This window comes from Osmia lignaria, chromosome 10, assembly GCF_051020975.1.
Source record: "Osmia lignaria lignaria isolate PbOS001 chromosome 10, iyOsmLign1, whole genome shotgun sequence".
Taxonomy (NCBI): Eukaryota; Metazoa; Arthropoda; class Insecta; order Hymenoptera; family Megachilidae; genus Osmia; species Osmia lignaria.
The window spans coordinates 7,411,976-7,439,717 of record NC_135041.1 but is presented as its reverse complement, the minus strand read 5'-3'; the positions used below and the strand labels follow the sequence as shown (position 1 = coordinate 7,439,717).

The window sequence follows — 27,742 nt, the reverse complement described above, 5'->3', positions numbered from 1 at the left end:
TTTTCCATCGATCGAGGGAAGGATAAAACTTGCCAGCTGATAAAGTCTGCGTGTTCATTCGTGGTGAATCTATTCGGTAATATTCGCGGGATCGATCGACCGGCAAACACGCGACCTCTTTTCTTCCTTGCCAAAGAAAGTCGACTCGGTTAGGTGATGGATGGATATTATGCGAAAATAACTGACGTTGATATTGTCCTGCATAGAAGTGCGAAAAGTAAGGGTTCGATTATGTAAAATATTGATAGGGACAAATTCTTCTTTGTACAATTATTCTACGTAGAATGTCGAACTATTACAATTTTTTACATAGAGTGCATCGAAAAATTAATTTACCTCCTTCCATAAAATAATATTCAACCTTTCTATTCATTAGTTATAAAAGTTCGAAAGATCAGCTGAAAAATATCTATTGTACATCCTCGCGATTAGTGAACAGCCAGATATCCCCAAGCGTTGCGCGCGAACGCGATATTCCGGCAAACTTCCGCCATTTCCGCGGGATTAATACAATTCCAGGGAACTTTAACAATCCGCAGCAACTAGCTAAACTAAACAGATTTCGTTGCGCGAGGAAACGTCAATTCTGACGTATGCGTTTGATTTGAACAACTTGTATACACTAATACAGGCTTATACCGCTCGCACCGTAACTGACGGCTTGACGTTTGCACGCTGATGTATACTGATTTTGGATTTCCAACAGCGAAGAAGGGGAGGAGGGGGGGCAGCAGGGCGCGTATATTCCCCCACGTCACGGCTAATGAGGAAATCATGCCTCGTACAATTAATCCCGGACGAGTTGAAATCGTTTCGACGAAACACCCTCAATTACCGGCGCGATATCGTCAAGACGATCGACCAATCGGAACTACCTGCACCTCTCTTCCAATGCTGCTGTTAATTGAATCCCTTTAATAGGATTGTGTTTCAACAATATTTCCCAAGCTCTATTTAATTATATTGTATGATTTGATGTCACAATTTAGTGGTAGCAGTTGGACTCAGAATTTTTGGATTTTTTGATCGTACGTACCAATCAAACTAAGCTGAGAAAAAAAATCAAAAAAGGACTTTCAAACGTTATCGGCCTCTCTATTGGCAAACATGATAACCGACTGTTATTCTGATCGCGCTTCGAAACGATATCGCGTTCCCCAACTGCAATGTATAACCTGACTGTGTATACAAGTAATGTGTACATGTGTGTACGTGAATGTATCGCTACGTAAAGAAGGGAGGCGACTGGATAGGCAGTCGGGGGTGTAACAAATAACGCCCTCACTTATCTGAGTCATGCACTTTTCAGTGACAAGGGCGTATGATTTATCGCCTACAAGGCTGCTACAATGAGTCCAGGACGTGTTAAACTGACCGCGTTCATCATTAAAATTAATGGGTATTGGATACCGGCCGCATGACCGGAGGAAAGAGAAGCGGGGATAACCGGGACACAAAATAGAGAGGTAGGTTCGAGCGTGAAAAGGCGTTGCGATCGTTTAACCCCTTCACTTATCCACCCCTCAATAGCACATTATATTTATTAAAAAAAGAAAAAAAAAGACGTAGTATAAAAAGTTATGCTTACTCGAAAATTGTCAAAATGATAACACGTTAATACAAGTTGAATATTTCTCGTATCGTCGCATGAAATAAGATACCCGTTCAATCTTTCTCGGTGAAAATCGTTCGAACCCGTAATCGCGTAACCTCTGTTTCGTGAATTTCGATCGCGGCCCCGATCAAGCCCAGGCAAGCTTATTTGAATGCGATCTTCGCGCAGCGTTTGAATAAAATTCACCTTCGTCGCCGGAAGATCGATACAGGAACGTCCCTTGGCTGAATTTTAACCGGGCGGAGCGGCAACGACCAAGTCGAATTGAAATTCGTAATACGCGCCGGATGTAAAACTTGCCGGGAGGTTCGTGTAAAAAGCACTTCCATGCCGGCCGTGGAGTTGCAGAAGCACAATACGTTCAGGGAGATAATTTGCACCGCAAGGCCCGTCCATCCGTCCGGTTCTCAATCGTACGAGCATCTCAGGTGTTTAACGTTCAGCATCGCGAAATTGTTCCGGTACCGGAGGCCCATTGTGCGCGGCGAATATGAAACGTGTTAAACTAACCGCCAACATCCATTAAAATTAATGGGTATTGAATAGCGGAGATGGCCGGACGAGATGGGCTGTACGAGATGGGAAGTCAAATGAAGTGCTACATCGTCGGCGTGCCGACGCTTCGCTCGTGAATCACGGAAACCTTTCAGTCGCCGATACAAACTACCCCCGATCGAGAAAAAAACTGTACCGTGGAAAAGGAAGAGAAGAGGACTACGTGATGGTCGTGTTAATGCATTGAATAGCATAGTAGGAACATGGGTACGTTTGATATGGCACCTGATAATACCAATTCAATACGATAGGTTCAATTGTAATTACGGATATAATTGCAATTATATTTAGAATTTCTATTTTTCTCTTTATTCCTTAATTAGTACAATAAATTAATTTCCTGACGATGATTATCGGTGATAATTTATAGTGTTCAAAATGATACGCAATCGAGTTCCACAGTAGAAACATCCGCGCTTAGTCAGACACGCGACGAGACGAATTCGAAGCGATAGATTCAATTAGTTATAACTAACGTTAATTTAGTGGTATTTAGGATTTTTATTTCTAGTTCTATTTTTTAACCATTGTACTAAATTAAACTCGAAATAGAAGCTACATTGTTTCACAGTTTGTCTTTCAGTAAATCCAGTGATATTCGTACAAAGGGTTCTTGCGTTAATAATGACGAATAAATGCGCGGAAAAACCTCCATGAATTTCCCGGTCCTATTCAAGGAGAGGAATTTCATTTGAATTATAAAAGACATTCCGGCGCTGAGCAAAGAGTATGCGAATGCGGTAGTTCCTCCGAAGAGATCACTAATTCCAGAAGAAAAAAAAAAATCCTACCCCTGCGTAACAACCGTTTTCGCGTTTCATTTTGTGTCATACTTGACCCACTACCACCGGCCATAATCGCTTTTCTTTTCCAACGAATTTTTTTCCAATATTCACGGAAATTCAACCGCGATAGCTAAGACAGTAGACTGCTTCATAAGAAGCTTCAGAGAAAGGGGTTTAATAATATACAAAGCGACTAAGAAGTGGTGGATAACGAACAGGAATCTTCAATCGATGAAACAGAAATATATTTTACGCTATTCTGATATTTAAACGATATAACAATGCTTTCGTAATTTTCATTTCTTTAATATGTTTCATATTTGATTTTACATTTTGCAAATTGAAAATTCTTAATAAACCATAAATTGTACAAATCAGAAGACAGTGAATATATCATTCGAAATGGCAATCCTTTATCTTTAATCCGACGCGTTTCAATCCTAAAGTTGCTAGAAAATTAATTATCGAAAGCAAATGAGCAACCGCGTAATTTGCGCGTTACGCTGCGCCAGATCAGTAAAGAGTACAATCGTTTGAATAAACGCGTGGAACTTTATGAAGAATGGAACCTCCTGTGATTCAAACCTTTAAATAGTTTATGACACGAGCTTAGAAATATTCCTTCTGCAGGGAAATTTGAATACGATCCAATTGTTAATGAGCCACGTTGCGGCAATGAGATTTCACGGATAGATCGTAGAAAGGAAATGTAGCAAACAAGAGGAAAGTTGTATGGCAAGGCAAGTAGAAGTAAATCGATCTGTCGGCGCACGTAACAGGCGGTTAAGTAGCGCGTTAAAACTCCGCGAACGTTCCGGGTATGCTTTCAGCATATTTGCATAGGACTGTAGTTAGTGGCGCGTGTACGCATACAGGTGGACAAACGGTTACCGGAATACCTTCCGGGACATTTGCGTAGCCACGCGAAATGACAATAGAAACTGGTTAGTTAAGAAGTGGTCGAAACTATGCGACCGTTTTAAAGGGAAACGAGAGCGGAAATGACGAGGGTTGATCGATCATCCGGACGATCGACGATGATCGAGTTGCTGTTTCGGTGCCAGAGATTTTAGAATTTACGATTCTTACGTTCCCGGTTATTGCGTGATCATGGAGAACGTTCAGAAATTCTTCTAGGTGGAATTGGAAACTCGCGTGGCAACGTTTCCTTGTCTTTCGAATGAAATCGATGAGAATCCTCCCTTATTGTAAACGAAGAAAATGGAATGAAATTTAAATAAGAAGAAAATGGTTCTTCAGTTTAGAGAAAAATTCAAATATATCATTTGGAGTGAAAACATAATTTAAAGAAACATTTCTAATAAACCAGATTCGAAATTGGAGATTTTTAATTACCCTAAGTGGTTAATCGTGTTGTGTAATTGTCAAGAGACAAACCGTTGATATAAATTAATATTTCATATTCCATGAAGTGAAAAATACATTAAAAATACATTAACGATAGAAGCGAAAAGTTTCATCATTGGTTCAGCGATAATAACTCTACACCTATTGTATATTTAAATTGAATGAACGAACATTTTTAATTACTATAATAATGAGCGGTATAAACAGTTTGAAATGTCACGAGAATGGTATTTTTTTTCCGTCGTTTGACACTTCTCTTGGGTGCTCGTGATTCCCTGGTAGTTTAAAATAGTGCTGTTTGCACTTTCCTCTCAATTATGGAAATACGAAGCAGAAACGCCGTGGAAACTTCAAGTATCTCGAGCACAGTTAATTTCTATTATATTTGTACATTTAATCTTCTCTCGGCGGAATAATCGCGCGAACGGGTCAGAGATGCCGGAAACTTTTGATAAAAACTGTAAATAACGACGACGCGACGCGACGCGATGCTTAAGTTCCGCGGGAGGGTTCAGTGGCTCTCCAGTTAGAGATGTTTCTTGAAAAAATTACCGACAAAAGCGAGTAGAAAATACATCCATCCGCGAGGATATTACGTCAAGCTTGCGACTCGTTCATCTCACTCGAATATATTATGTTATAAAGCATGAAGCATGAAGCAGAGAATCCTCTGATATTTATTACCCTTCTCTGTTTTATTGATTTACATAAATCTAATTGGAAAAATATACTTACATTATCATTTAGAATCAAAAATGTTCAATTTCTTATCGTTTAATTTCAAACGTCCATAAAAATATTTCATTTCTATCTTCAAGAACGAATGTTTCACGCGCGCTATTGCGCTCACTATAAACAACGAATGAGGCGATAAACTGATTTATCGTTCTATTATCCCGCGCTCGACAATACATGAATTTCTATGAACGTTAATTTCGATGTTAAGAAAATTATATGTGCTTTTCGTTGCAATTTACCAACGATTACAAGGTGATTAAAAATAACCGGTTGACTTATAATCGCGTAAAATCGAGTTACCGTACGGAAATTGGGCGCGTATATTGCAATAAAAGCGATTGTTCGAATAACTCACGGTTAACGCGATGTCGCGTGAGCGGATCATTTACGACCGGATCATTGGCTGCGACCGGATAAAAGTTCTCGTGCACAACGTAATGAGCGGCTTCGCGGCGGTTCGCCGCTTTAAAAGCGTGCAACTTAATTTAATCGGCTACGTGGCCGAAACGCGTACACCGGTTTAATCGACAATTACGTTTAAACAAATATCGTGGTGAGCGCGAGGGCTCACCGCAAACTTTATAATACGCGACAATTCTCTCTCCGTGCATTCAAAGAAGACGATTGTCATATGTAAAAAGGGTACATAAAAACTATAAAAAATGCCAATATAAGCAGTATAATATCTATGGTGCGTTATACTACAGAATCATGTTTAAACTTAAGAAGATTCAAGTGTATCATCTCACATTTCACGGATTATCCTCCAGAACGAATGTTTGAAATACAAAATTCATAACGACCTATACCGCGTCCCTCTCGCTTTCGGTAAATAATTCAAGGAACACGTTTCTAAGAATCACCATAAGGCCCAATGAAACGTAAACAAAGAACGTTATTTGACGAAGGATACAAGTTCTGGACAATTCGCAATTTAGAATGAAAAATTTGTTCAAACGATTTTCGATAAATGTTCGACTGGGTTTTCTATATCTGACAACGCATAACTCGCGTTCCAGTCGATTATAATTTCATTGCCCGAAATTTCCCGCGATTAACGCGAATGCACGGAACCGTTCTCTCTAGTTAAATCTCGCGTACAAGCGTGAATAACACGGTTTCGAATGGTACGATCGATCGAGTCTGTAACGAAGCCAAGAGATCCACGAGCAAACATGATATCCGTAGATAGTAACTGAAAGGACGAATGTCACTCACCTCAATTCGATGCCGTGATTCCGCTTGTCATTGATGCTGACGATCACGTCGCGAGGTTGTATGGTCTTGTCGCCGTTGCACTTTGTGGAAGTCACTTTGCCGCACTACCGTTCCCACCAAGCTCGACCAACTCGACGCCCGTAAGCTCTCCTCGAACACGCTCTCACTCGTTGCTACCACCGGATAACATTTAGAGAACGAACACGAAACGGAGTTAAGGTCCCGTGAACTGAGCGCGGTTTAATCCTTCCTGGAACTCGCGCGCGTTTACCAGCCTCACTCGACGCGACAGATCAAAGTCATTCAACGAGATCAACAGTTCTCGTCGCACTTCACTTTTCGAACGGACAAACTTTCTTCGTGATCCTCTTCGCACGTCTCGTTCCCGCGATTTTCAACCGCACGGTTATACACGCGATAGACAAGAAACGTGACCACGTATCACTGAAACGCGACGAACGGAGCGAAAGATGGTCTCTCAGCTGATCCTGTTGGCGAGCAAGGGCGAAACGACGAGAGAGAGGGATGGAATACCGGTGAACGATGCGACGAAACGCGAACAAATGGCAGCAGAAGTGTATTTGTCCGAACGACGGCGTAAACACTTCGCGCGATAGCTCTCGACTGATTCGTCAGGGGTGACCGTGCGGCACAGTTCAGTGGTTCGCGCAAGTAAACTCGGTAACGCGAACGTAACAGTGCGCAAGCTGTGCTTTTGTGCGGCAGATACAGCAGCACCGTTAGAATCGGTAAGCTGACTGTTTACTCCTTCCGTTTCTGCTCGATTGCCAATCCTCTCCCGCGTTCCTCGTCCTTTTCTTATCCTCCAATTCTTTCGTTACCCTTTACGTACACGCGTTTCTCTGTTACGTTGTTAGTCGTTGCCAAGATTGTTCCATCTGCGATATCACGGTAGGTCACGATAGATCGCGCAACTACTACGTTCACCCTTGTCTCCTTTCCGTCCTGAGACTGACTAAATCCGACTGCTCGTCCGAGCTGTATACACCTGGCGCCGCGACAGAGCGGCCACGGTGAATCGCGAAAAGTAACTGGCGAGCCGACCGACCCCGATTGCCTCGAGTCTGCGCCCTAGCGACATTTCTCGTGTACCGGATATAAAATATAGACGCCAGCCACCGTGTACGTATACCTAGGTGTACGTAGCTCTCGCCTTCTTCTTCACTCGCTTCTGCTCCATTCTCCTCTATTCTTACCCTTATAGCGCACACTCTCTATCTCTCTACGCTTTCTTTCACTTTAGCTACGCGTGCCTTCCGCACGCGAGTCTTGAAAAGGAAGAAACCTTACGCGACTACTTCCTTTCTTTACTACACTCTTCTTTCAGATAGATTTCCTTGTTTCTCTTCTTCCTCTCTTCTTTGTTTACTTACTTTACTTTACGTCTATTTGCTTTTCTTGCTTCTTCTCCAATCACTACATGTTTCTTACCTCGCTATTCTTGTTTTGTTTTTTATAGATGTCTTTGTTCCGAATTTGTCGCATACAGGTTGACTCGATCGTTTCGCTATTGTTGGTCGGATACAAGTTTATAGAAAATTACGTTAACCTGACTCCGTCGATGCCATTTGAAGTGTCTCTCTGGTTTCGTGTAAGTTGAAGTTCCAGAACGAAGTTCGAGGTCCGCTCTTCCTTTCATCGGATTAAGGAGAATTCTACGTTTTCAAGAATTTTGTTGAAGCACGTCGAGGTCTACAGTTGTCTCTTGTAACCAGGTCACAGCGACACACCTCGGAAGATCAAATTTTTCCTTGGTATAAGGACTGAAGAAAATTTTCTTTTGACACGTTGACTTTGAATCTGAAATTCAAAATACATTGATTTTTCTAAAAACTGTACAATTCTATCATATTGATTCTGAAACGAGATATTTCTCTCAGGTGCTTGCATTTCCGTAAGCCGGTGAAGTTATCGAAGACATTGAGGTTAGGTTAGGTTAAGTTAAGCTAGGTCTGAGTTTAATCTGATTTAGGATCCTGTTGGGTCAGGGTTAGATCCAGACTAGTTCTGAGTTCCGGCTTGAGTTAGAACTGGGATCAAATATCTTTCTCATATATGTATGTATGTCAGTGGAATTCTCTCCGAATTGGAGCTGTCATTTCCATGAAAATTAAATTCCGAATTAGATCCGGCTTGAATAAAGTTCTCAATTAATATCGTTGTTTGAATTACGGTCGGATGCAAAAGACTCGTATTAAATTATTTTCTGTTTCCGGCTGCTACTCTATATTTCATCTGAAGTTTCTGATTTAGATCAAATCCGAATTACCTTCTGATTGATAAGTTTTTGCATTTTATCCGAGCTTTTCACTAAAGCTGTCGTTTTTTTGTTAGTCCAAATGTACTTATCATTTTTCCTTCTCCGAACGAAAGCTTGCACTGTCACCAGTTACGAAACATTTTTCGTAAATGGTTATTTCAGTTACGAATTAAAATTTCAGCGGTGAAATAAAATAATTAACATCATTTGCGCCCGAAGTAATTTTCCCAATTATATTTCTTTTTCTCCGCTTCGCTTATATCAACCTTTTATGGATTTTATAAATTTGTCAGTGGATTTCTCGAAAGGGTACCAATAATTAAATAAATTTCGTCTGCAATTGAGGTTAACAAATGTTTAAGAAATCGAAATTCGATCACCATCTTCTACATTGTGAAATCATATTTACAAAATCTAAAGCACGATAGCAACTGTCGAATTTCGTTGTATTTTGGATTACTCGACATATTATGGCAGCTAATGTAGCGCATTAGCGTTACAGTTTGTTTACGGACAAAGTGAATACGGGAGGCCGTTTCTGTCGAACCATTACATTTCGTTAATGCACGAAACCCCTCATGGTATTCGTAGGCCAATGAAATACACAAATATGACTGTATGCAACTGTGTGTGCTTCTTTCTCTTTCTCTTTCTGTCCCTTGAAACTCGTAATCTGTAATTCAACGTTGCATTTCACTCTGGTATCGGCTCTTTAAACATTGATTGCACGGTCACTTACCTCAACCTAGCGCGCGATTCATCGGATTAAGTGAAATGGAAAAATACCGTGAAAATCGCAAGCGATCGCGGCACGAACATTCGTGTAAACCTTATATAATCTTGATTAGGGATTAACTTCTTATAATATTAAGTCACATCCCGGCTGCAATTTACGGTTTAAATTTAATAAACCTGAGTTATATTTGCGGTGAAGTTGAAACTTGGATCGTTAAATGGAAAAATTTGCATGCTTCAAATTTCTTTTTATTGTATGCCGAAGGAATAAAGATAAGGGTCTCCTTTCTTTAGGTCCCATTTATTTACTCCGATCTACTAGAAAACAGAAAAAAAGAGGGAAAGAAGAATTGAGAAGAGAAGTGTACTAGTTTCGACTCGAAAGTTGACAATTTTAGATCTTAAAGTTCGACAGTAAATCTTAACTCCGAGGAGCTGAAAGTGGAATCAAAGTTTTAAGTTTTGCCTACAAGTTTTATCTTCTTAGAGCCGTTTACACGAAAAAAAACACGCACAAACACGGGGACAAATCTTTGCTCCTTCAAATTCATCTGACAACTTCCTATTTGTTATCCTCCGAATATTTGTGGGCTAGGATTTTGTCGGTAATAGATCTGGACGAAACGAATCGGAAGAAAAGGGAAAAGTAAAATAAAATGTTTCGACGGAACGGGTTAAATTTTTACTTGATAGAAGGTAATTAGCTTTCAATGCGCTAAAAATTAATTTACCGTTGCAGTGTTCTTTACAAGCAAGAATATATTATGTTAAACAAAATTACCCTTCGTTGTTGGCTGTTTGTAAAACACGTGAGTATTCAATAAGCTGCGTGAAACGGTAAGAAGAAAATGCATCCTGCACCATGAAACGGTAGGAAATTAATCGGCCATTAGCGTTCTTGCATGCGTATCTGATGGCGCGTGCATGACGTAACGTTGAAATGTTCATTCCTGCAGGATGTACGCGTCGAGTGGTATACACCTTTGCCGTTTCGCCGAATCGTGCATGAGCCTAGAACGGAGGCCAGCAAAACGGTTACCCCTGGCATCATTCTAATGCATCAAGCCACGTGCTCGTGTATCGAGCAGACTTCGTGCGTAACGAGACAGCCACGTACATCGTGATAGCCTGGCTCCGGCTTCCAAGGAATTGCTCGATAAAGTCACGTTCCTGGGAAACCGTGGCAATTTCGTTGAAAGAAAGAATACACGACCTTGTTAATTGCAACGAATCACTAATCTGTCATTGTGCAATGCCTGATAGCGAAGCTAAGAATTTCAAGCAAATAAATTATTTATTTCTAATAAATTCCATTAGAATTCCTAATTCTGTGATATATTTCGTGTAGAGGCTTTTAAAAGTTAAATATGGTAGGAATATTTAAGAAACTCGGACTTTGTTCAAGTTCGTAATTACAATGAATAAGTGAACGAGTGCAGGGACTGAAGTTTTTTCTTCATAGAAGTTATTTAAAAGTAGAAGCGCTGTGGGTTAGTGGTTAAACATTTTTGATATAAAAATTTTGAATAACGAATAATTTAGCACTGTCTGATAATAGCGTATTCTAAGAATGCATTCGATTATTCTATCTTTTTGCTATTTCCTGTGCAATTCCTTTTTATTTTTCAAAGCACACGACTACTTAAGATAAAGCAGAGCATCTTTGCTCTTCTACACCGAGCGGAATCCGCTTCTATTTAACCGAACGCTAAACGAGCGGTGCACTCGAGTCGCGGTCTAAGTCACCTGGATTAACTCCGATTTCACCGCGACCAAATACGATTTCGACGAAAGTGGTCGGTAGGAATTTCTAGGCAGGCTGAGCTTCGATCCCCAAGGAGTCGGCTAGACAACACAAATCGCCTGGAACAGCCTCCGATACCGGTTAGCCCGGCCGAATTCGAGCCAAAGCTGAACCAGAAATCGAACCGAAATGTTGAATCAAAATTGTAGATTTCTATCAAAGTTGAATTTCAAAAATCATTTTAATTTTATTTAAATATTTCCAAATTTTTCCTCGTGATTTGAACGCTTAGAAGATCTAATTCTTTAATAAATTACAACCATATTCTCCTATCCTCGAACGTTTATCTTGATCGGAATAGCGTTTTCTTATGAAAGGTGACAAATCATTGATAGAGAGAAATTGGACGCCAACAAGGAGCAAAGAAACGAAGACACGTTAAAAATGGAAGGGAAGACGGCCAAGTTTTTCTTCTGTATCATGTAAGAAATATGATTCTGATTGTGTCTGACGCAATAACATCCCTTAGACAGGTTGCACATGGCATGAAGTCAGGCTAGTCACTTGTTATGCATGATATATTGCGGCGTGCTTTCTACGTGTCTTCGTTATACCGCTGTTCATATCTCATCATCCAACGATAGCTGGCTCTATTACGCGAATTTTCAAAATAACGTGCCAATTATGGAAGCAGTATACGTTACGTTATCCGATGTCAAATCGAGCGATGTTATTCAGTAACTACGAGATGCGCAAGCTTCTCGTTCCCTCTTAATTTGACATATATCTTACTGGCAATAATATATGATTTCTGAAAACGATCTTATTTCTTAAAATATCATTAGATTTCTACAAACTATTTCGAGAAATAATAAAATTTTCTCTTAATATTTATGAACGAACAGAACTTCTCTCTAAAATGAATACTGTTTCTGATAATGAGTTATATTTGGTGAATGTTTAAAATTAGAGCCGCAACGAAAAATCAATTGAAAAGAGGTAAATTCTATGTATTTTTGCCCCTCGAATCCAAAACTGTTGATAAAATTTGGGGATCGCTTGTATTTTTTAAGAGACATAGGTTAGGTTAGGTTATCAGAAAAAATATAACTTACCTCATGGCAGAAACTTGACCAGTCAACAATAGTCTCCGTGGCAAGAATAACTTCAAAGTGTGAATTTAAACGAAGTGTTAAAAGTGGTACGTGGCTAGCTAATTCTAATCTTAATATCACAATTGCCCGTTTTATTGTATATTTTCTCATGATGCGTCTTCGCGCTGTCACGCGCTGTGCACGGAGACAAGGAGACTGTTGACTGGTCAAATTTTTGCAGTGAAGTAGTGACGCGCTTTAAAAGTATTGTCTACGCGATACTGGCTGCTTTTCATATCTAAATCACCATTGAAAACGTTAACCTACATATTACACCTGAACCGCATTCGAGGGGATTTTTACGGTTGTAATAAAGTGGCCATGATAGGGTGGCATTTCGTATAACCGCTTATTGGTACTTGCATAGCCTGAGGATTTCTATGTTAACACTTCGTAAAGACGTTTCATGTCTCGAACTAGGTATAAACTTGTCTTTACCATGGAAGAGATAAGCTGGTTATCGATAACGATATGAAAATCGATGAATAGATGAAGTTCCAAAAAGATTCTTCGAATATGCATGTCTGCTTTGCAATTTCCTATAAATAACAACAAACAAATGCCGAAGAATAGATGAAAAACAATCATTGCTTACATTTATAAAAGTATTAGCATAATATTTTTAATATAACTATATCTATTTTTGCTCGTTGTAAGAATAAGAAAGAATTTCTGTGAAATATTTTTCCTCGTGATCTCGATTATACAAAATTAAACATTGAAATGGAATGCTCGTTAGATCTGGAATTATACCGTTGGTTGCTTTCTCAGCCAAGGTTTCTCTCTCCATTTCTCCGTGGAGTTTGAAGTTTATGTTTACCCTAACTTCGGCAAAGAATGTATCAAGTGTGTACTATCCGTCTCGAGAGTTTTACAGTTACCATGAAGCAACGCAACCGACTCGAAATATTCTGATTAAACGTCGGAGAACGCGCCACTCTGGCTGCAAACAATAAACATCTCCAGCTTGATGAAAATTGTATTGTACGATACGTTTCTTCCAAGATTCGTCAAGGTATTAACGTAATTAAAAAAAAAAAAAGAAATCTGTGGTATTTAAATTCAATTAGAACAAATGAATGTACAAAAATAATGGAGTTATTCGTATTTCATAATAGAGTTGTTCTATGAAATTATAATGACTTTACTTTATTAATTTATATAAAAAGTAAAGGCTTCAAATTATCTAATTGATTGAGAATCTAAAAAACTTGAACTACTTTTATCCAAAAGACGGCTTGTAAGCCTTTCATATTCACTCGTTCCATATTCAATAATAACGTCAGGCCGCAACGTTGCTACGCTACTTTGAATACGTATATAACAAAAGTTCGAAACTTTATAAGATGTCAAGAACTTTCTAAGATAATGCAACAAGACGGGTACGCGTTCTGACGGTCGGGACCCCACCACTCTCTCTTCGCCAACTTTCCCAATTTGCTATCTATGACTGCGACCACAGATTCTAACTCGATACACGACGGTCCTTCTTAATATTCATTAAAATCATACCACCTGATTCTGAGTGTGATTTTACGAATCGTTTCATTGTCAAATTACATATTTAATACGATGACGTCCAATTATCGTAATATCACGAATGCACCTTCTAATGAAATAATTTTACGATCAAAGGATTGCCTTTTTCCTTCTTTTTCTTTTTTAACGATACGCAATCACCGCGGCAAATATAAGCCAGGATCTTTTAGGAAGATTTATGAAACGTTTACCCGACCAGGAGGAGGGTAAAACACGAAACAACTTTCACCGTCAGTAGCCTGGAAATATTATTTCCTCCTAGCTGTGGTCTCTTTTAACTTTGAAATTATTTTCTGATTACATCTGTACGTATTTTAATACGATTTTTACTTCATTTTACAGAAGTTGTTAACGAAGATGAAGAAACTTGCCAGGTCGATTCTGAGAATTTTTTAAGACAGATTTATCTTTAAAAGAAATTAAAATTAAAATTGTGTTAGAAAAAGATGAAAAATGTTGATACTAAATAGACGGTAATAGATTCCTCTGATCCTTACCGTTCAGTCACCAAGTATTAATTAATTAGATAAATTTAGGGAGAAAAGCATCATTCTTAATACACTGTAACGATGCACGCCGATGAATGGATAAAGCATCTCGGTTCCACTATGAAATTTTCATAACTCACGCCAGTTGCCGTGAATTTATACCCGGTCTGGCCGCATTGCCGGCATTACCCCTCTCGCGTTGCGGCGACATTTTATCCAACGTTTATGGTCGCTATAAGCTAAGATCGTTACCCCGTATGCTCGTATTTTTCACCATTATCGGCTAATAGGGTTGTAAGTCTTGGTACGACACAAATGAAAAGGCGCGTTGGTCATTCATCCTTATAATGATCCACGCCGACGTGATACGTCCGAGCAATTTAGCTTTCAAGTTAATTCCGGCTTAACCGTGAAGAACGTAAGAACGAATATATAAATTACTATGATAATTGATAAACTGATAGAATTGACTGATTAAAGCGATATTAAATCCAGTGGATCCGTACGAATACCCCTCGAGTTGAAAGTTGGTAGACTCAACAAGCGAACGCGGTGGATGCAAGAAAATTAAAAATAAGGAAAAAGATTACGTTGAATTGGCAGTGGCTTAATCGATTAAGGAATCGCGTCACGACGCCACGAGTGCTCAGCGAAGATCCATCAAAATGTCTCGGAAGATGCGCTCCGGGCAACTTCCGCTCGTATCGCGCGACTCCGCCGTCAAGAGTCTCGGGGAGGAACTTTCGAGCACGATCTTTATTCGCCTGGCTGAACCACCGATGAACCATCTGCAAGCAACATTAACTCTGTTTAACAACGATTTCACGGTAACAAACTCACCCGCCATAAACGTACATACTGTTCCAAATATTGTGATAGCTGCTCGGGAAGGAAGAAGTTTACCTTAAAGAGGGTGGAAGAAAATTACCAAAATTTCCGGAAGTTTGCCATCTTTCCGTGATGTTAACCGAAAACTATTATCTCAGTGGTGATCATTGAAGGGAACTCGCTTGATCTTCGACGTCGACGGAAAGAGGAGGCAACTGGTGGTCGTAGAACTTTCGTTCTCATGCGAATCGCACGCAGTAGAATTGCAAGGGTGTCTGACATACGATACAGTCTAGCCGGCCGAAGGTACTATTTCGAGCGGTTGGCATTTGGCCAGTCTCGTAGTCGACACCCGTTTCAAGGGCTCGCTGGTCTGCAGGCAGGTCCTCGTTGTTATACGAGGATTACCGTACAGCTTGTGTAATTACGCCGGTTTTCCCTTCTCTCTCCTCCTGATCACCGTGTATTTGACTCTTTATCGTCGGTTCGAGGCCGCGTGCGAACGCACCCCGACTCCACGCTCACATTTGCATCCCGTTAAACGTCGTAAACTTGTCAAAGCGAGCTGCTGCTAGTAGGATCCCCTGATCGTTTGTCCGGAACCACGTTTGCTGGGATCCTCTTCCGTGGCGAGACAAAACGTCAGCCTATTTGCACCGTTACACCGTTGAATCGATGGCAATCACAAAAGCCTGCTCGTACTTAACGCGTTTTCACTTCAGCGGGGGTCACGATGGTAATGTTCCGTTTGGAACTAACGTGAAATTTTCCATCTAATGATTATTCATCAGACAACTTTGATAACTCGCTTTTGAACGGTGAAAATTTATGAAAGTAAGTCAAGGAAATACGTCGAACTAAAGATTGAAACAGGATTCTGTTTTTTCATCCAGGTTACAAGAGAACTTTCTCAGCCATTCTCTGAAACGAATTTAAGCGCGTTCTCGCATGCTTATCTGCCGTTATACGCTTGCCGCGGTAATAATTGCCCGAACTGTAATTTTTACAACGGACCAACGTGGCAATAGATATCAGCAGTACAAGTTGAAACGGTGCGCCGCACGAAAAAATTTTAATTTCGTTCGCCTGAGAATGGAAAATTATTTCCTACTTTGTTTGTGTTAAAATGTATATATATATACATTTTATGTGTATACGTTTACGCTCGATAGCATGGGTTCACTGTAAATTGCGATCAAGTTTCAACTTGGTTAAGCATCCACGAGGGAGAGAGCTAAGACGACCACAACGTACACAGAGTTCAAAAGATCTATCTGTTGGCTTAATGAGCAGTGAAACGCGACGCTTGCCGGTAATGAAATCAATGTGTGCACATAAGTACCAGCTAAAAATCATACAGGCCATTTAACAGCGACAAATTGATTTTCTTCCACGAAACACGTTGTTCCCGCTGAATTACTCCAACAGATTGATGGTAATTGTTGCTATTTTCCGACCTAATTCTTTGATCGCGAAAAGACACGCGACATCTAACTGGTATTCAAGAAAGCTTATGTTTTACTTTCTTCCTGTGTCGGAGAAAAGTGTTTGAAATTTACGTTGGTACGTTGAATTTTGTAAAAGATTCAAGATAATAAACTGCGGTTGTGTGTAATGAAATTGTAACATGTAAAATTATGCGAAATATTAGCATTCAGGTGTTTTGTTTAATACACTATAATTTTTTAACAATTTGATCGCAGCAAGGATCACGCAACGAATCGAATATTTCTACCGTGACAGTGAACTAATTAACTCATCCGACGCGACGTATAAAATATTTGAAAATAAATTCAGTGATGATATTAACGTACTATTCACGTTTATCTCCAAACTTGTATCATTTATCTATTTCAAAAACACAGCCACACACGCATGGAAAATGCAGAAAAATACGAAACGTATTCGAAAGCCATTTACCAAAGTGATACGTTCAAAAATTCGCTCGATGCAGTTCAATTTTCACATTTCACATTCTACGCATCTTGCGCCACCTGCATTATTGCATTTGCTGTCCGTCGGACGCTTGTGCGCGCGTAAAACAGCAATTCGCCGAAAATCGCCAATTGCCAACTTGTCGCCAATTTCCAAGAACGATAATTGTCTTTGTACCGCGACCGATTCCACTGAACGCGACTATCGATTACCGATACGTTCTAACGCCAGCTGATAGGCTGTTCCATTTTACGAACTACGATCACAGTTGCGTACGAAAAAGCAAAAAAAAAAAAAAAACAAAGAACCAGGTGCCTGTGTGTAGACACTAGACGAGGGATAAACATTTTATCTTATTTTCATCATTCTTTCTAACGAGATATTGATACAGCAAAGAGAAAGGGAGAAAGATAGAGAGAAAAAGGAACTCGTCCGCAGTCACTTGTCGTTACGAGGAGGATGGTCTCAATAAATCCACGTTAGTATGTGCAGAGGGTTGCGAGCGTAGCCTGTGTGTAACCACCCTTCTTGTTCTCGAGCATCGTCCATAACGTCGTACCAGAGTTCCACAACTCGGCCGGACAACTTGAAAATTTATTATCGAGATGCGGGGAAAAAGACGAGCACGACTTCCACCGACCTAGCTTCCCTCGATTTCGGTACTCGCTGCTTTCGACGGGAACGAGCCGGGACTTTAGATTACGTATTACCGTAAACCAATCGATTCGGGGATCGAAACCCCGTTTCGATGGCGCCGTCGAGAACGTTCTGGTCTGCGAGTTAGAACGGCGATGGTAAATTGATGGTGAGGGTTCACGGTTTAGTGAAGAGAATTTTGACGGTCTAAAGTCTAAGCGTATAAAGTTTTCAACGCTATGAAATTTCCATTCATAGTAATCAACAACTTTATTTTAGAAAATCTATCTTCATTGATAACAACATATATGTCGGCGGTCAAAAAGTTGGATATAGGTGCCAGTCAGAAAAATTTGTAAAATCTCAAATTTATTAGTAGTGGACGAAACTATACTTTGAGTAGTAGTAATATAACAGAGTAGTAATATAAATAATTGTAAATCATTGAAAGTTAGAAATTAAGTCCCGAAAGTCAAAGTCGTAGTACCGTGCGTCGCCGACCTTTCGGACGGCTTCCAGAAGAACAGAAAAAAGTTCTAAGTCCCTGTTTCACATAAAAATGGAAAGGAATAAGCTTAAAAAGAAATAAAGAAAAGGTGCGATGCGCGAAGTTACATATCCGTTAAATCCCTAACGAGTACAGTTTTTATGCCTGATACACGATATCGGTCGGAATATAATAAAGATGCCCGCGAAAATACGTTCGCACAGGGTGAAGAAATAAAATTGTCCATAAAAGTGTGTCGTTACACGGAGAATTCACCGCGGCTCAACGTGTACCGTGGAAATTTGTTCTTATGCCATGCACGCAACCGTGGTCTGAGCCCTCGTAAAGCTAACTTGTATATAAGGTCGCTTAAATGTACCGCGAGCAAGGTCATCCATCTTGACGTTCTACGATTTTCATATGCAAAAATCCATCCTTTTCATTCGTAGAGTAATCTTGGAATTTATACGAGGGTGATCGATGATTTCATACAATAGGAATCGAAAGTGGCGATAGATCATTCCATTCATACAGGGTGTTCTATGATGAAACCAATAAGCATTTTCCACTGTATTTGATAGGTCATTTTGAACAAAAAGTGTTATAAATAATAGGTTATTTTTAAATAAATAATTCAGCCAGATGAGATTAGGTCTGCATGCAGAGAGCACAGCCGATATGATAATCGTGTCTGTTTTACCAGTCCTTCTTTTACCGCATCTCAGATTGACAGACTTTCTTTTCAGAAAGACCCAACTTTTATCCCCTTTGATTCTATTTTTCTTTTTTTTAGAAATCAGTCAAAAGCAGCACAAGACTATTCGCGACTGTTATAGACTGTTATAGTCCCTCGTCGGTGGCGCAAAAGAGGTTTTCAGGTTTCAGAACGTGAGACGGTTCTTGAAAAGTGCTGCCACAACCATGGAATACTATAGCCATCTAAGGAGATTATTAAAACTAAATTTTGCTTATTTTTTCAGTAACAATTAACTTATTCAATTATCTAAAGCTCGTAAAATCTACTATTGTCATGATAGCCTTCAGATGAAATACATAAAAACACTCTTACTGAATTGAAAGTTATACAGACGAAAAGGGAAAGATGTTACCGACTTTGGAATGCGCCTGTGTCGTTCTCTAGATTCTTGAATAGTAACAATGTAACCTTCTTCAGCTCTAACATGCCACCAGATGGCGGTTATGTCATCTTTCTCGCTAGTGCTCGCTCAAACTTTCATTCCTATATATACAATCTTCGAATAAAAAAAAGTCTGTAGGTGATCCCAGAGGGAGAAAAAAATAGATTTCGTTGTCCCTGAATACTTTGAAAAGAATTTGGGTGGTGAAACTCCGTTGATAAAGGAGAAAAACAACGTTGAATTTTTATTTTGAAATTCGCAGGGGTTTGGGTGTGATTGCTAGGGTTAATGTAGGTTGTGTGTTATGTGAAGTTTGTGGGTGGGTTGCGTTTGTGTATATTTTCCAGTGTTGTCTTCGGTGCTCTCTGAGGGAAAAAACCTTCAGTAGGGGTTTTCATAGAGCACTGAGTGGGGGGGAATGAATGTAGAATATTATTTAGATAAGAAATATTGAAGGAAAGAGAAATTTTCTTCCCCTACTGCGAAGGGCCCTACTTTTTCCATATTATGAGAAAAAGGGGTTAGACTCTCACCCCCCCCCCCCCCCCCCCCCCCCCCCAACCATAGAGAATCCCCGACCGTTAAAGGAGAGATTATCCCTGAATGGGATAAAAAAGTAATATAGAATTCCAATTCCCTTGTGGGTGCACATCATAGAGTTGATGCAGGTGAAACTGTAGGTTTCTTCCCTAAATCATTCCGGAAACAAGACATAACGCCACCTATCGTCGAGTTTCAGAGGCTGAATACTAATTCCTGAAATACCATTACTACTACCGTGGTTCTCTTAGTTCCCCATAAGATGGAGCCAAGAGGATAGTTTTTCTGTCCTTCGTCGGTGGATGTTACCTTTTGAAAAGGCTTTAATTACCGTGACATTTCAAAATTAAAATACAATGTACTTACGTTGCTTATTTAAATAGCTGTATCTAAAGTATTCTAGTTTAAAATTATCCCTGTATTTTCTTTAAAGTAATGTGTACGCTTTACAGATCTTTAAATCTGTTTATCATATTTTAAATACAGCTACTGTCTCCTTACTTAAACTCACATCAAATTCATATTAAATTACATCAATGATATCTTTACCTATAACACAGGTATGGAACACTCCATGAAAATCGATACGTTCTTATTATCCCATAACCCGACTGAACTGGCTGAAGCTGTAGCGCATAAATAATACTGTTACATAATGCCTATCTTTACTCGGCTGTGGTTGCTATAACCTTCTCTCAAAGGACCCTAGTACCTATATTTTCTACGTTATCAGAACGTTGAATCATGCTGCATGTTGAACACCAATGCGAAATCATTGCCAAAGAAGCGGACGTACTGTTCGTACCTGGCAGAGGACGGTTCCGGAAAATGTACGATTTTATTCGTCTATCGATGATAGCCTCTCGCAACAATCCGGCAGCTCATAAGTATCTACGAAGCAGCGCTTCCATTGTCTACGAAAAACGACGTCATTTGCGAATGTTTTTGTACATCATTCATCCGTTCAGTATGTTCAGGTACGACCTTACTTCTTAACACCTTGACGGCCGGTGTCACGGATTAAGCTTAAAATGTTAAACTTTCATCGAAAGGAGACAGCGTAAAATGGAGTTACAGTTAACGTAATGATAAATCGGCTCGTGAAAGTTTCCAATACCCGTTTGTGCATCCGGCCCACTTTGCCGGCGTATTATGTCCCAGATTGTTGCAGGCATTTCTGGGACTTCCTGATGATTTTCATGATGACAAGCGTACTGATACTGGTGCCCTATCAAGCTACCTTCGAGATGATCAGGAAGTCCAAGGCTTGGATCGCCAGTAAAAATTTCCTGCTGGTGTTTTGTTGCGCGGACATAGTGGTCAATTTCATGACAGGGCAAGTATAGTTGGATTACTAATGTTATTAAATCTATATTTTTAACTTCAATTATAGGTACTTTGACAAAGAGGAGCACGGAGTGATATTGGAACAGCAAAAAGTAGCCCATCACTATATAAAATCCAGCACGTTCATTTTCGATTTCCTGGGTTCCTTTCCAACTGATTTATTTTTCGTAACCACATGGTATCAGTACACAGTGATCCGAAAGACGTTATCTCTGATATGCATTTTTCGCGTCTTCTCCCTGGGCTTATACATAGATCGCATAGCGTTCGCCTATGACATCCCCCTAGCTCTCTATGAATTTTGCAAAATCCTATTTTGGTTGATGATGGCGTTGCATTGGCAGTCCTGTCTCCATTGGCTGATTCCCATCGCTGCAACCTCGATGTACCTGCCTCAACGTCCTAAAAATGACTCCTGGTTGCACGCTGGCAACCTCTGGGAGGCTCCAAGGAATCAGCAATACTTGAACAGCCTGATGCGGGCCGTTACTACGTTCCTCAGGGGTGGAATGCTGCGCACGAACCCTCGACACGTAGGTGACATATATCTGATCATCACGTTGCAATTGATCGGCATTGTCTCTCCCTGGTTCCTGATAACACGAGTGATGCAGTTCTTTAAGGGTGCCAACAGTTCTCGTCTGAGGTACCAAGGTACCGTGGCTCAATTGAAACAGTACATGAGACACAGACAACTACCATACCCAACCCAGAGACGAATCATAGAGTATTACGAGTTTCGTTTTCAACATCGATTCTTTCGAGAGACTGAAATCATTCACACGTTGTCCTCCCATATGCGCAATGAAATTAGCATGCACTCTTGCCGCAAGCTGGTCGAGAATGTCACATTCTTCAACAATCTACCACTTTCATTGTTGAGCCGAATAGTGTCGTTGCTCAGGTCTGAGATTTTTCTTACAAACGACGTGATCGTACGGGCAAATCAACCAGGAGACTGCATGTACTTTATCGGCACGGGCACTGTGGCTATCTACACGAACTCAGGTAAAGAAGTGTGTCACCTGGAGGACGGTGCTCACTTCGGTGAGGTCGCGTTGGTCATGCCAAACGAGATGAGGGTGGCCAGTGTTATCGCTGTTGAAGTATGCGAATTGTATCGTTTGAATCGAGCCGACTTTGCTAGAACGATACACCCGTATCCGATGCTGTGGGAGAGTATCAAGAAGATCGCCATCGAGAGGCACGAGAAAACGATTATTCTTAATGCACAGTAATATTATCTATTTAATTAACCCGTTTAGAAGTTATTACCAATTTTACCTATAAGTTTCATTTTCGCCTTATTAAATGCAATGTCATTATAAAATGTAACCGTTAATATAAATGTATATGTTAATTCATTATGATAGCAAGATAACACGTTGATTAAAGTTTCTTATTTAAGATCAAAATCAAGAGTGTCAACCATCTTTATAATGTTTTTGCGTATCGTAAGGCCAGTGGTATGCTACGATATTATGACTAGAGCTACGGTAATTTTTCTTGAAGACTCGTTTTCCATCAGATGTACAGATACGGTAGATAAATACTACCTATCCTCTGGTACATACAAACGTACGATACATTGGAACTCGATATATTGTTACTATAATACCAGAGCATGGTGGATCCTCCGTTAGATCATCAAGTTCAACGAATCGTTAATGAACGTAGAAAATAATAGCCGGGAAATTGTTAAAGCTCCATCGCATCTCGAAGATCTGATAACTGTTTCTCCGGGGCTGGCATTAGAGCGCAAGATTTATTGGCGCAATTGCAATAATTTTTGCGTGCTGTAACAGTAGACTAGGGGTATCGCAATGTTCGAGCCGACAGGACTGCAATTTTCAGCGTGAGTACGACCCGTTACGCCAATCGTGGAATGAACGTGGGAAGAAAAAGCATTTATTCGATCGTTTAGTCCTGAACACTTTGAACAGGTCGAATTTTTAGCGAGATTATATTGTAACAAAGGTTAGAATAAGCACCAAACAAATAATCATATATTGCTTGTCAAATACCTAATGATTATAACCACCCTTAGTGGCAAGAATGTTCAATTTAAGCCCCCATTTCTCTCACAAATGATGAGTAAAAATTTATAAAATGATCTTCTGACATAAATGACAATCCCAATCATCGATGTTTCCCCCGCCCTTGTTGGAAATCAACCTGTTAACTGTGGGAAACACGCATCAGAATATTATCGAGCTTCTGATTTCTAACGATTACGTGTAAAAAAGGAAGGAAACAAGGCGAAGAGATTCCAGCTATGAACAGGAAAGTTTTATTTAGTTCGAAAGGAAGGTATTCTGACGGAGCTCGTTAATGCCGGCTAGATCCGGTCATCGTTATCTCGAGCGTGCTGGATATAAGGCTCGCGGTTGATTGTCCCCGCTGTCCGCGTATATTACATTTAGAATGCACGGCCGCGCGAGGGAACAGATCTGATTTACTTCACGATGCCCGCTTATCTGAGAGATTCGCATGTCGAGTTATCCTCGACCGGTTCTACGTCGGATATCTACGTGGCGCGATCGAATGATACTCGTAGCCCGTTATTAATGAATACGGTTTTCACTGGGAACACGTCCATTTTGTTTTGTTCCCTTCGTTGTAACGAGATTTCGTGCGCGTTTCGCGCAAAGGCCTGTCGCTGGGAATCACGCGGCCAGAAAAGAGGACCTCCGTTCGTTCTCGAAGACGACGTAAATCATCGACGCGCACCGGGGCTCGATGGAATCTTTAATTGGGAATTCATTATCGAGGCCGCGCGAACACGGTATATCTTGCTCATCGAACACACGATATATTTATCCCTGACCGTGCTTCGTCTCGAGCGTTAAACGCGAGGAAACACCAAAGACTTTTTCCGCCGCTTTTATTTCTTTGAATTATAAATCTTGCACGCGAATGAAAATGCCGCGGTCAAATGGCGAATCCTCCCTCACGGAGCTCCGCTTTTTCATCGGAACCTACGTTTTTGTTTTACAATTCGGCCAGCTTCAATCATCCTTTTGCTAATGCGTGGAAATACGTGGAGTAGAATCGCGCACGACCTCGCGGTACATTTTCCAACTTTCAGTTTCCAAATTTCAGCTGATTTATTTTCATTTTCTTTTCAACTTTTCAAATGAAAATGCGAAAACAGTAGCGAAGGAAAAGGACGGAAAGCAGCGAGGCGCGACAATGCTGATGGCGTCGCGATGCGGAGGGCCGCCCATTCGTGCAAAACAATGGTTTGTGCGCATCGACGCATGGGCAGAGAGAAGGCGCGCGCGACCGATGACAATGAAACGCTTAGGAGGGCTGGCCATTGTAATAGGTCGACGATGCGCCTGCTTGGTAGCTCGGTGCCGTACGCGCGCCGCGTATCCCTACCTCGAGGCTACGGCGAAATCCGCGAGCGGAAAGAGGGACGAAGGAGACCGAACCGGCGAACGCGAGGAGGAGCGCGACAGCGCGTGACGGAGCGACGGAGAGGGCAACACCTATTGTTATCAGAGCGCGGAGCTGGTTGAATTCGCGGGCAAGAGACGGATAGATAGGGGTATCGGTGCGCGGAAGGAGATCGAGCGATGAAACGTGCGCTACCAAACGAGACAACGCGGCAAAGGTCGGAAAGAGAGCGAACAAGAGGAAGAAAGAGGAAGAGAGGAGAAATCGTTGCGGCTATGGTTATATGGCCACACCCCGCGAAGCCAGCCAACGGGCTCTCTGCCGACTGACGACCCACCTGACCCCACAATGGCCTGATCCGCTGGCACATTGCACATAGCTAGCTGGATGCATTGTTCCCTCCTTGGCCACTTGAGTGGCGCGCGCGCGGACTACAAGGGGATGGATGGATGGTTGGATGGATGTACACGAGCTGGAAGAGACGAGGTAACCGAGGGTGTATGAAAAGAGAGAGGAACGCGAGGGTGGGCCAAGCGAAACACGACGTACACGCTCTCTCGTGCCCGACGAGCGACCAGGACAAACGACCGTGCCGCGACAACGACCACGAAGAATCGGAGGATGTATTCCGAGCTCGCGCATTCTACGTGGCCGGGCCCGGGTCGTTAACGCGTTTAACGGAGCGTGAGTGATGCGGATCGCGATACGTCCTCCAGAATGCCAGGGCGAGCGTGTCGAGCTGGTAATTCGAATCGGTTACACGTCTCTCCATCTTTATCTCTCATCCGTGCTTTTCGAATCTTCTTTTCTCTTTTCGTCTTGATAACCTGTCCCTCTAACCACCTCTGTCCACGAGACGTCTCCGACGCGAAGAAGGGAAAACACGCGGAAGATGACGCCGCTATCACTCTGGTGGGGTGACTTATGCTGGAGAGTAGGGATGAAGAGGTACGCCGTCCAGCTAGGCCCGGGGAAAATTTAAACTTTGACAAGAGGAGTGGTAAAAAGAGGTGGCGAGGTAAGACATCTTTCCGTAGCAAAACGACTATGGATTGTAGGGGATGAAGTTTCTGTTTTTTTACTATTTGACTACATAGTAGTGTTTTAAGATCAGACGGATTGAAAAGACTTCTGATCGCGTCTCGTGTCTGTGTCTTTCTGTTACAAGATTGCAAGAAGATTGTATAATCGAAGAAAGTAACGTCATCCATCAAGGAGATTGCATTCGATACATTAGCTGTTTAACTAATGGTCGACGAAGGGCGTCGAAGCTCGTGTTCCTTAATATCGCGTTTGGAACTCTCGAACGTCTTCATGCAGGTTCCTCATAGACGGAAACGCGGCACACCTATAGCAACAAAACCCGGCGACGGCGACCCTAGCTACCTTCTCCTCCACGGTGGGTCGATACTCTGCGGGCCACCACCCTCTCCCAACCTACTCCGCGCTCTCTTGCCATGCAACCTCTCTTTCTCTTTCTCCCTTTCTCTCTCACCCCCCTTGTGACGAGAACGCGATCTCTGTTCGTTCCACCCCTTCCACCCTTCCTCTCACATACCCATCTTCGCCAACCATCCTACCGTTCTCTCATCCCTTTCGCTTGCAATCCCCTTCTCCGAATTCCTCCTCTTCTTCCACCTCTTCGTCTAATCATCCACCTTCTCCCGGTCGCCACCCAACCGCCTCTTTTACCCTTCTCGCTGGCCTCTTCCATAGGTGTACCGGTTGATTGATCGTTTATCGATACGCGGAGAGAGACCAGGCTGGCGAGTTGTGGGTACGTTCTACCCCCACCTACCAAGCATACGCATTACACATTTATAAGGGCGTTAAACACGAGCCACATCGACGGTATAGAGTGCTGTACGACATGTATATAGGGTTGCCCATGTAATTGGGACAAGCTGTAACTTTGAAACGGTTTGATGTGAAAAAGAAGAATATAAAATAAAATTAATTCCTCCGATCTGAATTTCATACGGCCAATAGAGATTTCGTTACATATACATTGTCATAACTTGCAAAATATTTGTAATATTAGTTTTTGGTTTTCTTAGCTATCAGAAGAATTATCTGTTATACCTCAGTTTTTAAATCTCTTACAATGAGTTTGGAAACAATTTCACAAATAAAATTTCATGTGTCATGAGAAGATTAGATTATAAGTTAAATTAAAAGATGAATTGAGTCGGTATTAAAACAAAGAAACAAAAGCGCGTACACCAAAATCATTGTCGATACAAAAGAGTCATTCTTCGTCTATTTTGGGACACCCTGTATGTATCCTCGTTTTCCCTCCTCATCCCCGCGTAGTACTCTGGCCCTCTCCCGGTGTACCTCCCCCCTACCAACTCACCGCCACTCTATCCTCCCGTCCCGTCTTCCTTCCCTTTTCCACCCTTTGAAACCGACCGGCCGCCTAGCTAACGGAGCCCCCTGGATTGGTTTTCTATAGGAAAAGCCATGCTCGATTGGTGTCGGTGTGTTTGTAAGCGCGCCGGGCAACATCAATGTTTCGACTCGGGCTCGTCCGCCCCCATTATTTCACCCCCTGGCCGCGGAACCACCACTACCACCCCGACTACGGACTCGTGCAAAACCTCCCCGCGACCTCGTCGATCTCTCTCTCTCTCTCTCTCTCTACCTCCCACCCTTCGTCTCTCTTTTCGTCTGTGTCCCGCTTCACTACCCCCTTTCTCTTTCTCTCACGTTTCGGTCCGTTGCTCTGTCACTATCTTCGCGCGGCCGTTACTTTCTCTCCACCACACACGAATCCGGATCTCCTCTCTTGTACCAACGATACTTATTGATATGGGCTTCCGTTTACCGTTCACTACATACGTAAGTTAAACCACGGCGGCCCCGTGCACTTCCGAAACTACTGTATCAATTTTTAACTGCGCGCCGGATTTATCGAGGCTTATATTCCGTTTGCTGTGCGGACGGCCCCGGGCTGCCTATTGGATCGGGAATGTTTCACCCCTGATCTCCCCCTCTGTAATTCCTTGTTTTTTCTTTTCCTCTGACGAGAGAACACGTCGAGCACGCATCCAACGACCCACCGATAATTCCTCGAACGATCGGGCGAAATTGGATTGAAAGCGATGCGGTGACTACGCATCAGGGATTCACTGTGTTTAACAATGACTTAACGATAACATGGATAAATAAGTTCGATTTAAACGTTATTGAAAATTGGTAATTGTTG

General features: G+C 41.6%; 2 protein-coding genes across 7 annotated transcripts in view; one reads left to right on the top strand and one right to left on the bottom strand.

Annotated features, from left to right (window-relative positions):
* Window positions 1–7,309, bottom strand: part of Ten-a (Teneurin-a transmembrane protein) — a 449,881-nt gene extending 442,572 nt beyond the window's left edge. For 4 of the 5 annotated variants that reach the window (XM_034339673.2, XM_034339676.2, XM_034339674.2 and 1 more), the window contains exon 1: window positions 6,280–7,308. The gene's annotated coding sequence lies outside the window, so the exon portion shown is untranslated. Of the gene's footprint in view, window positions 1–6,279 lie in introns of all 5 variants that reach the window. The other variant, XM_034339675.2, reaches the window with a different exon arrangement.
* Window positions 7,310–20,398: 13,089 nt separating this feature from the next.
* LOC117611641 (potassium/sodium hyperpolarization-activated cyclic nucleotide-gated channel 2) lies at window positions 20,399–22,510 on the top strand. Of its 2 annotated transcripts, none has more exons than XM_034339656.2 (3): window positions 20,399–20,762; window positions 20,957–21,121; window positions 21,179–22,510. In XM_034339656.2, the coding sequence occupies exons 1-3, from the start codon at window positions 20,530–20,532 to the stop codon at window positions 22,368–22,370; spliced, it is 1,590 nt and encodes a 529-aa protein (XP_034195547.1). In that variant the 5' UTR covers window positions 20,399–20,529; the 3' UTR covers window positions 22,371–22,510. The 2 variants fall into 2 exon arrangements, with proteins under 2 accessions (XP_034195547.1, XP_076546692.1); XM_076690577.1 differs by having other exon boundaries at window positions 20,625–20,762; window positions 20,947–21,121.
* The last annotated feature ends 5,232 nt before the right edge of the window (window positions 22,511–27,742 follow it).